The sequence below is a fragment of the Syzygium oleosum genome, unplaced genomic scaffold (genome assembly GCF_021117445.2).
Source record: "Syzygium oleosum isolate NSW1041296 unplaced genomic scaffold, Sole_v2.1 Sole_v2.03, whole genome shotgun sequence".
Classification (NCBI taxonomy): Eukaryota; Viridiplantae; Streptophyta; class Magnoliopsida; order Myrtales; family Myrtaceae; genus Syzygium; species Syzygium oleosum.
In genome coordinates, this window is record NW_026607487.1 from 5,969,596 (window position 1) to 5,977,883 (window position 8,288).

General features: G+C 39.4%; 1 protein-coding gene across 2 annotated transcripts; it reads left to right on the plus strand.

Moving 5' to 3' along the window:
- Window positions 1–602: 602 nt before the first annotated feature.
- Window positions 603–7,786, plus strand: LOC115681008 (diphthine--ammonia ligase). Of its 2 annotated transcripts, none has more exons than XM_030604857.2 (12): window positions 603–769; window positions 932–1,003; window positions 1,658–1,737; window positions 2,391–2,616; window positions 2,699–2,731; window positions 3,517–3,599; window positions 3,709–3,781; window positions 4,337–4,682; window positions 4,822–5,153; window positions 5,497–5,834; window positions 6,600–6,945; window positions 7,438–7,786. In XM_030604857.2, exons 1-12 carry the CDS (start codon window positions 692–694, stop codon window positions 7,630–7,632), a joined length of 2,202 nt encoding a protein of 733 aa, XP_030460717.1. In that variant the 5' UTR covers window positions 603–691; the 3' UTR covers window positions 7,633–7,786. The 2 variants fall into 2 exon arrangements, with proteins under 2 accessions (XP_030460717.1, XP_056165946.1); XM_056309971.1 differs by having other exon boundaries at window positions 703–769; window positions 1,658–1,741.
- The last annotated feature ends 502 nt before the right edge of the window (window positions 7,787–8,288 follow it).

The following is an 8,288-nucleotide window of genomic DNA, read 5'->3' on the forward strand; positions in this document are numbered from 1 at the left end:
CACATGGCAAGCTTGGAAGGGTTCGACAAAGTAACTTGATTTAGTACATTAGATGTGACAGCGTACCCCTTCAACGTGACATGTCCTAGGATTCGAGATCATCATGAAAAATAAGAGTAAGACCAAATGAAGACTTTCATAGGAGACCATTGGAGCAGCCAATCGTAATGCTCCTAGAGAGGCATGTTTCAATTCGAGTTTAAATTTTGATATATCGTATCATATCGGAATGTCTGCCTTGACTTGATCATCGACTCAAGCTGTATTTGCGAAATCAAAAATCATGAAAGGCTAAGCACATGGTAGATTATGAGAATGGAACCATGCACTCTTTCTTTCGTAGCTTCTCTACTTCATCCCACTTTAGGTGCGACTTCTCCACGACGCTAAACGCTAAGGGACCTCGAGAGCAAAACCTATACGACATATTTACCCGCACATAATGCACCGTATAAGAAGTTACGACGAAGTGGAGCTCGGAGTAAGAAGTTTTCAACATGGGGAAACCCTAATAAGCCCAAAAAGTTTGACTAATAAAAATAAAAATAAAAATAAAAATAAAAACAGACGAATTCTATTCATCGGGTCCGTGCGAAGTCAAAACTAAAAGCTTACGATCTCTCTCTGCCTGCTTTCTCCTGCTTCTTCTTCTGTGCCAACGTCGCTCCAGAAGCCAGGAAGAGGTCGAGAGATGAAGGTGGCGGCGCTGGTCAGCGGCGGCAAGGACAGCTGCTACGCCATGATGAAGTGCGTTCAGTACGGCCACCAGGTACTTCCGTCATCTTGTCGTCGGTCGTCGTCGTCGTCGTCGTTGTTCTTGTGGTGGTTTGGGGTGTTTGGCTTTTGAGCTTTCCCGAAGTTCGATTGATGCGCGCGGTATGATGATGATGATGATGAGGATGATGGTCTCCTGAACTTTTTCGGACTTCAGATTGTGGCGCTCGCGAATTTGATGCCGGCCGACGATTCTGTGGATGAGCTCGATAGCTACATGTATCAGACTGTATGTCCCTCTCTCTCTTTCTCTCTCTCTCTCTCTCTCTCTCTCTCTCTCTATTTTTGTCAGTATACGTTTGTTTTTTTGCCCAATTTATATTTGGAGTTGTTCTGATGGAGTGATGAGTAGCGCGCGACGGTTGTGTGCGGGGATTAGATGAACGAGCTCCGAGTTGCGAGGCAACCTTGAATGCGCTTCGAGTTTCGTGGTTTGCTCGGGTCATGGATTTAGTCGGTTACGGTATTGTCGATGGAAGCTTCTCTGTGCATCAAGATGGTTTCTGGAGAACTTCTTGTGTTGTAGGCGTGATCGGAGATTGGCATCCTGTGCGCTTGCGCTTTGCGTGATAATCGCGTAATATAATCTATGGTTTTCTGCCATTATTGCTTATGTGTTTTCTTTTTGGACTCTTTTTAATCGTATTAATCTCCTAAGGATGTTAATTGGGAAGTCAGATGAGGCGCGAAGATAGGTAAAGGGAATTGTTGTGTGAAGAATGTTATGATGGGAAATATTCATGGCCTGCTGCCATATGGACTTCATGAATCTGATGTTTGACATCTTTACGATTCGTGATATGAGTAAAGTGCTTCGTTTACATCGAGGTTTTAACATGTTGGATTTTGCTGACTTTGGGCTGTTTTACATTTCTGATGTCAGGTTGGGCACCAAATAATTGTCAGTTATGCGAATTGTATGGGAATTCCATTGTTCAGAAGACGAATACAAGGATCTACGAGGCAAGTTTTTGTGCTCGGTTGTTTGTAGTGGTGGATATGTATAAGTAATTTGTGCCATACATCCTCCCAAAGAATGAATGCAAGAGACTTGTGGCTAGATAGTACAATTACTTGCAGCTGGCTTTAGATTATTTGATAGATCATTTTTTATTTTATTTTTCATGTTGTTTAGGGAACAAAAAGAGGTGAGATGAGTAATAAAGTTCCTTGAGATGACGAAAGAACAAGTTAAATGGCTTTTTTTACTGTCCCCTACTGAACTGCGATGATTTGACCTTGAGGGTGAATTATTTTAAGGCCAACCCAAGGCCACAAGGAAAGCCGGTGTCAATTGGCTTACCTAATTTTTCGGACAACACTATTTTTGTTTTTCGAAATAAGCAAATTGTTCCTTTCTTAGGGTCTTTACAGAGTTACGGAAAGCATCATCACTAGCTTTGGATAAGTAATTTTAGTCATTATGATTGATGCTGTCGTTATCCACATCCCCCGGCATACATCTTCCATTCCAGTACAAATTACCCGGCCATGTTACTTTTTCTCTCAGAGCAAAACGACCTGTTTAATTGTCGCAGCTAAGAATTTGACTGTTACGACAGAGCCATACCATTTCTTGTATAATTTTTCATATATTGGACAATGTGCTCAGACAGGCACCAGAAGCTTTGCTACAGTGCGACTCCTGGGGATGAAGTTGAAGATATGTATGAGTTGTTGAAAGAAGTTAAAAAGAAGATACCATCAATTGAGGCGGTATCTTCGGGTGCTATAGCTTCTGATTATCAAAGGCTACGGGTGGAAAGTGTCTGTTCAAGGTTAGGGCTTGTTTCTCTGGCATATTTATGGAAACAGGATCAATCATTGCTTCTTCAAGAAATGGTAAATCGTTTTATCATTTGATGACATTAGATAGTTGTTCAGTTCATTTCAACTTACAGGATTCCTTCTTTTGTTAAATCAGATTGACAATGGAATAGCGGCTATTACGGTGAAGGTGAAACTTTTATTTGAGCTGCTGCATCTGTTTCTTTTTTATATTGTAGTGCTTCACTTTACTCTTTTTATACAGATTAGTAAAGGTATAGCCTGGAGCCATTAGTACTATAATTTGAAATATTTATTTTGTGAGGTGAAAGTCATGCTAGAATGAGACTAACAAGGATATGAATTTTGGATTCATGAACTGAAGTCAATGCATTGCCACCGTGGAGCTTTGCCTTTAGACCTGTTTGCCACTTCATTACTGTGCATTTATCGATCGAAATTTGTATCATTCTTGTTTCGGCATTCGAAAGTAGAATGCTATTTTTTTCTCATCTATTGTTTCCACAGCACTTATTTTACCTCAGAATTTACTGTCCCTTCTTCTTTCTTTCTTTCTTTCTTTCTTTCACCTGTCTTTTTTCTCGTCTGTAAAAAGTCTGTTTGCAGTAAGCTCTTTGGTGACATAGTTGCTGCTGAAGATGGATGTTATGATTTGAAATGGTGGCTAGTAAAGTACTTAGAGTGTGCAAATTGGGTTGAAAGATGAACTTCAGGTTGGCTAAAAGCCTAAAATACAAACAGTTGATGAGTCATTCTAGGTTTATTTGACATGCCTCTGGATGTTCTTATGCTTTTTTAGCTGTCAAGTGTGAGTGGGGATCTAGCATAGTGATTCTTAGCCAAAAGTATTTATTTATAGTGTTTCTATTTTTTCTTTTGGTCGGAATAGTGTTTGTATTAGATGTTTGTTATTTTCTCTTCTAAGATAAGACAAGTTGCCTTTGGATGTGACAGGTGGCAGCTATGGGGTTGAATCCTACCAATCATTTGGGGAAAGATATTTCTTTTTTGTACTCATACCTCCATAAGTTGAAAGAGTATGTAATGAATTCTCATTTTAAAGCATGTTGTTATCTTCTTGTTGTGCATTGAATGTAATTTTATGGGCTCTTTTTTTTTTTTTTTAAACTTTTAAATCTTGGGCAGGTTGTATGGAATTAATGTTTGTGGAGAAGGAGGAGAGTACGAAACTTTAACCCTTGATTGTCCCCTCTTTGTGGTAAGTTTTATTCTTGAACTCATCCATGAAATGGGTTAACCCTTGACTGTCTATTCTTTCGTTTTCTGCACTTCACAATCTGCTCCCCATCCTTTGTAAAGGGATATACTGTGATGAAAGGCAAATTACTAGAATCCGAAACAAAAAGTAAATTACTCTTGTGCTGGGCTCTATAGATGTGGTTACTTCGTTTACTTTGAAAAGTATTTTGCTGATATACTAGGCTCTATAGTTGTTTTTACTTAGTTTACTTTGGGAAATGAGTTCTTATGTTTTTGCTTTTAAATTCTACACAAACCCATGTACATTTGCGCAAACAAAAGCAGTTTGATGAAAAACACATTACTGATATGCTGGACTCTACTGTTGCTTCTACTTCATCTACTTCAGGAAATAAGTAACAAGCTCTTTGATTTTAAATTCTCCACAGACCTCTCTCTCTCTCTCTCTCTCTCTCTCTCTCTCTGTGCGTGCGTAGGTGCTTACATTGTTTTGGATAAGAAAAGTGGTTTCTGGTCAATATTCTAAAATATGTTAGGTTCAAAACTTCTTCAGAATGCTCGAATCGTGCTTGAAGAATTTCAGGTTATTCTGCACTCTTCGGATTCTATAGCTCCTGTTGGAATCCTACACCCATTGGCTTTTCATTTGGAAACTAAGGCCGAATCCGCATCTCTGAGTGGTTGTGACAAAATGAATGATCTCCATCATGAGAATATGGGTTTAGTGTATGAGGTACAAGCTGAGAGTTTGGAGGGATGTGAGGATGCTATGGAATCTGTTGCTGATGTAAATGTTTTGACCAAAGCAGCAGATGATGGACTCCAGATCTCAACTAAGAAAGAGGACCTTCCATTCTCCATTTCTTGCTGGTTGGGAGCTTCAGAAAAAGCCTCTTCAGGTAAAGATCAATGTACTTAGTCTGCAGTAACAGTATATGGTTTTCTCTCCTTTTTGTTTGGCTCGTCAGTAAAAGTTTATCGTTGATCTTCATTTATATGCAACTTTTTGCAGCTCTTGATGTTTTCGATAATTGGCAGGTTTGCAGGATGACCTTGAAAGTGTTTTAAGGAAGATTGAAAAAGAACTTTCGGGACATGGTTTGGACTGGAGGAATGTTCTCTATGTTCATCTCTACATATCTGATATGAATGAGTTTGCTGTAGCAAATAATACGTATGTCAAGTTCATCACACAGGAGAAGTGCCCCTCTGGTGTACCATCCCGCAGTACGATTGAGCTTCCTCTGCTTCATGTAGGCCTGGGAAAGGCCTATATTGAAGTTTTAGTCACGAAAAATCAAGAGAAAAGAGTCCTTCATGTACAAAGTATATCATGTTGGGCACCTAGCTGCATTGGACCATACAGCCAGGTAATTCCCTTCGTCGGTTATGCTTTTTTATCAGTATTACGTTGGGCTCCTCTAAAGTAAATTTAATCTACGTGCATGTGGACCAATTACATACAGAGTATACTTGCATGGAAGAAATGAAAGCCTCCAGTAATCAGGATAATGATGCACCATTTGTGACGTCAATTGCCATCAATGCTTAAGATATTTCTGTACTTGAGTTAATTTGTAACTCTATGATTACCTCTGGTTCTCTACTGGATGCCATTCTCTCTCTCTCTCTCTCTCTCTCTCTCTCTCTCTCTCTCTCTCTCTTTGCCCCACTATACTGAATTGATTTTCCTGAGTTTGTTGTTATTTATAGGCAACCTTGCACAAGAATGTACTTTATATGGCTGGGCAACTGGGGCTTTACCCTCCAACAATGACTCTCAGCAAAGGAGGTGCTGTAGCTGAGTTAGAGCTAGCACTAGAAAACAGTGAAGCTGTGGCTAAATGTTTTAATTGTTCAATATCTACCTCTTCTGTTCTGTTCGTCGTGTACTGCTCAGAATCTATTCCCTCATCAGAGAGGGGTAAAATTCAGGAGAAACTGGAGGCATTCCTTAAGCAGATTAGGTCTAGCCATTTGAAAGAAGGAAATTTGCCGAAGGTGCTCGATCACTTATCTCTGTATGTCCTTGTGCCTGATCTGCCAAAGAGGTAACTGAGTATAATTGGTTATACAATTTTTTCATCCTCTACTTTTGGCTTCTCTTTTTCTTTCACTTCCCTCCAAAAGATTATTGTATACATCTCCATAAAATTATTTGAGTAATATACTGCACAACTGTAATGGCCTTCGGTAGAAGGACTTACTGTGCTCAGGTTTATTTTTAAAGACACCTAGTCACCAAGTTTTGGCATTGGAAACTGCAAAGGAGGTTTTCTACGTTATCAAACCAGCCCTCATTGTTTGTGTGGTAGAATGTACATGTTCGAATTGAGCCTACCGCAGTCAACCTTTCTTAATTTATCCAAACGTCTAACCCCTTGAGCAATAAAAAATCTGTGGTTTAGAACCAGCTGATTTGGTTACCAATCGTACTTTCTAGCACGAAAGATGTGACACAGATAGTGGATAGTCCGCAAATGCAAGATTATCTGCAACTTAAAGAAGTCATGGCATCTTCTTACCTTTCTCTGTTTCTTAGCAGACAAATTTAAATGTTTTGATATGTGAAACTTGGCTCATTAGACTATATGAATGCTGATCCACAAAACCTGTGAGACGAGAGGAAAGAGAGAATTTTAAATTTTTTGTTCTGAATTACAGAGAAGGCAGTATAACCTTACGAGAATATACTTCCTCGAACTTCCTGACTTTTACAAATCTCGCATGTGCATATTGAAAAGGATTACTTATTTAGTTGTCCCATGTCCACATCTACTTCAAGTGTATTCTCAGTTGACTTTACATTGTTGCAGAGCATTGGTAGAAGTGAAGCCATTACTATATGTCATGGATGATGCAGAAACGGTAGCTGAAGGCAAGTCTCTAACGAGAACGAGCAATTCGAGTTTTCAGCATGAAAGCTGGCATGATTCTTGCATTAACAGACTTATTGTCAATGGGATGATCTGTGCGGTAGTATTGTCAGTCACAAATGAGACTGCTGTAAGGTTATGTTCTGAGTTTCTTGCCGCCAATCGGAAAAGTGATCACATTCAAAATCTTATATCAGAGAGGCAAATGGAAAGAATATTAAGATTTTGCATTTATCTCCTTGATAAAATTCTTGCAGAGAACAGTTTCTTTTGGGAAGAAATTGTGGTAAGTTATTTCTTTCATTTTCTAATTTGATTCCCCATATTTTACTATATTTGCACATGATATCTTGACCATTCACGCTTCACACATTGTGCCAAGTTTCAATTTGATGAATCTTGAGTATTGTCAAGCTGCTCATCCTCCTCTAGGAAAGAAAAATATTCTGCTACTGATTTTTGCAGAGCATTAGAACAGATTTTGTTCAAAATATCAATTAACAGGTTTCTCTGAGGTCCTGACTTAATATTTTTGAGTGATTAAAGCAGTTGGGTTCTTGATGAAGCAAAGTTTGTATGGCAAAATTGAATCCTATCCTCCAAATAGTCGTACATGTCAAGTTTTACGGCCCATCCTTTGCGATAGCTTCTTTCTCTGCTGTAAATCATTCTTATGAGTTCCAGTGAGAAGTGAATCTTCTCTCTTTAGAGGCGACATCTTCATTTTCTTACTAATATCTGTTCTCCCCTCTCTCTATTCTTTGCTTCTCTTTTGTAGAGCCTAAGGGTCTATTATCCAGTGAGCCTGCAAATTCCCCTGGATACGTTAGCGCTGATTATCAAGAACGCCTTTAAAGAACTCGAAGAGATACGTCGGCTACCTATCTTCAACCTCATCCCTGTCTTAGGTGCCGGGAGGTCTACTTCCATGGACGATCTGATAACATGGGAACTATTTGCACAAAGGACGTGACTTACACAAACTTTCCTGTAACTTTATATTTCCAATCTTGGACGTTCTGGCTGGTCATGCTTATTTTAAATGGTTATAGGAAGTGACTGTCTTAAAGAACTCAGTATGAATTTTGATGATCACGGCTGCATTTCAGTTCGCTTTCCTAGACCTATTTCTGCGGTTTTTGCTGTTACTAAGGGTGTGTTTGTTTTGGTGAAATTGTTTTTCGGAAAAGTGTTTTCCGGACTTTCATCCGTTTGGTTGTTCGAAAATGATTTGGTCAATCGAGAACACTTTCCGGTCAAAGAAAACATTCATATATAAATTTATGAAAGTGAAGTCCCTACTTCAAGAAGGTGAAAACACTTTTCGAAATTAATTATCTTAAATTTGTCAATATTTTATTTCTCTTTTCTTTTTTCTTTTTTCTTTTTTCTTTTTTTTGCTTTTCTTTTCTTTTTCTTTTTTTCTTTTTTTCTTTTTCCTTCTTCCTCCTAGGCCGGCGACCGTTGACTGGCCACAAGCGTGGGCCGGCGACTGCCGAGCTCATTGGCCTCGGGCAAGGTCAAGCCTCGCCGAGATCTAGCGAGCTCGAGCTCGCTGACGTCGCATGAGGCCCGACCTTGCCGCCTCCACCTCGCCTCGACCTCGCCCGAGGCCGACAAGCTCGAGGC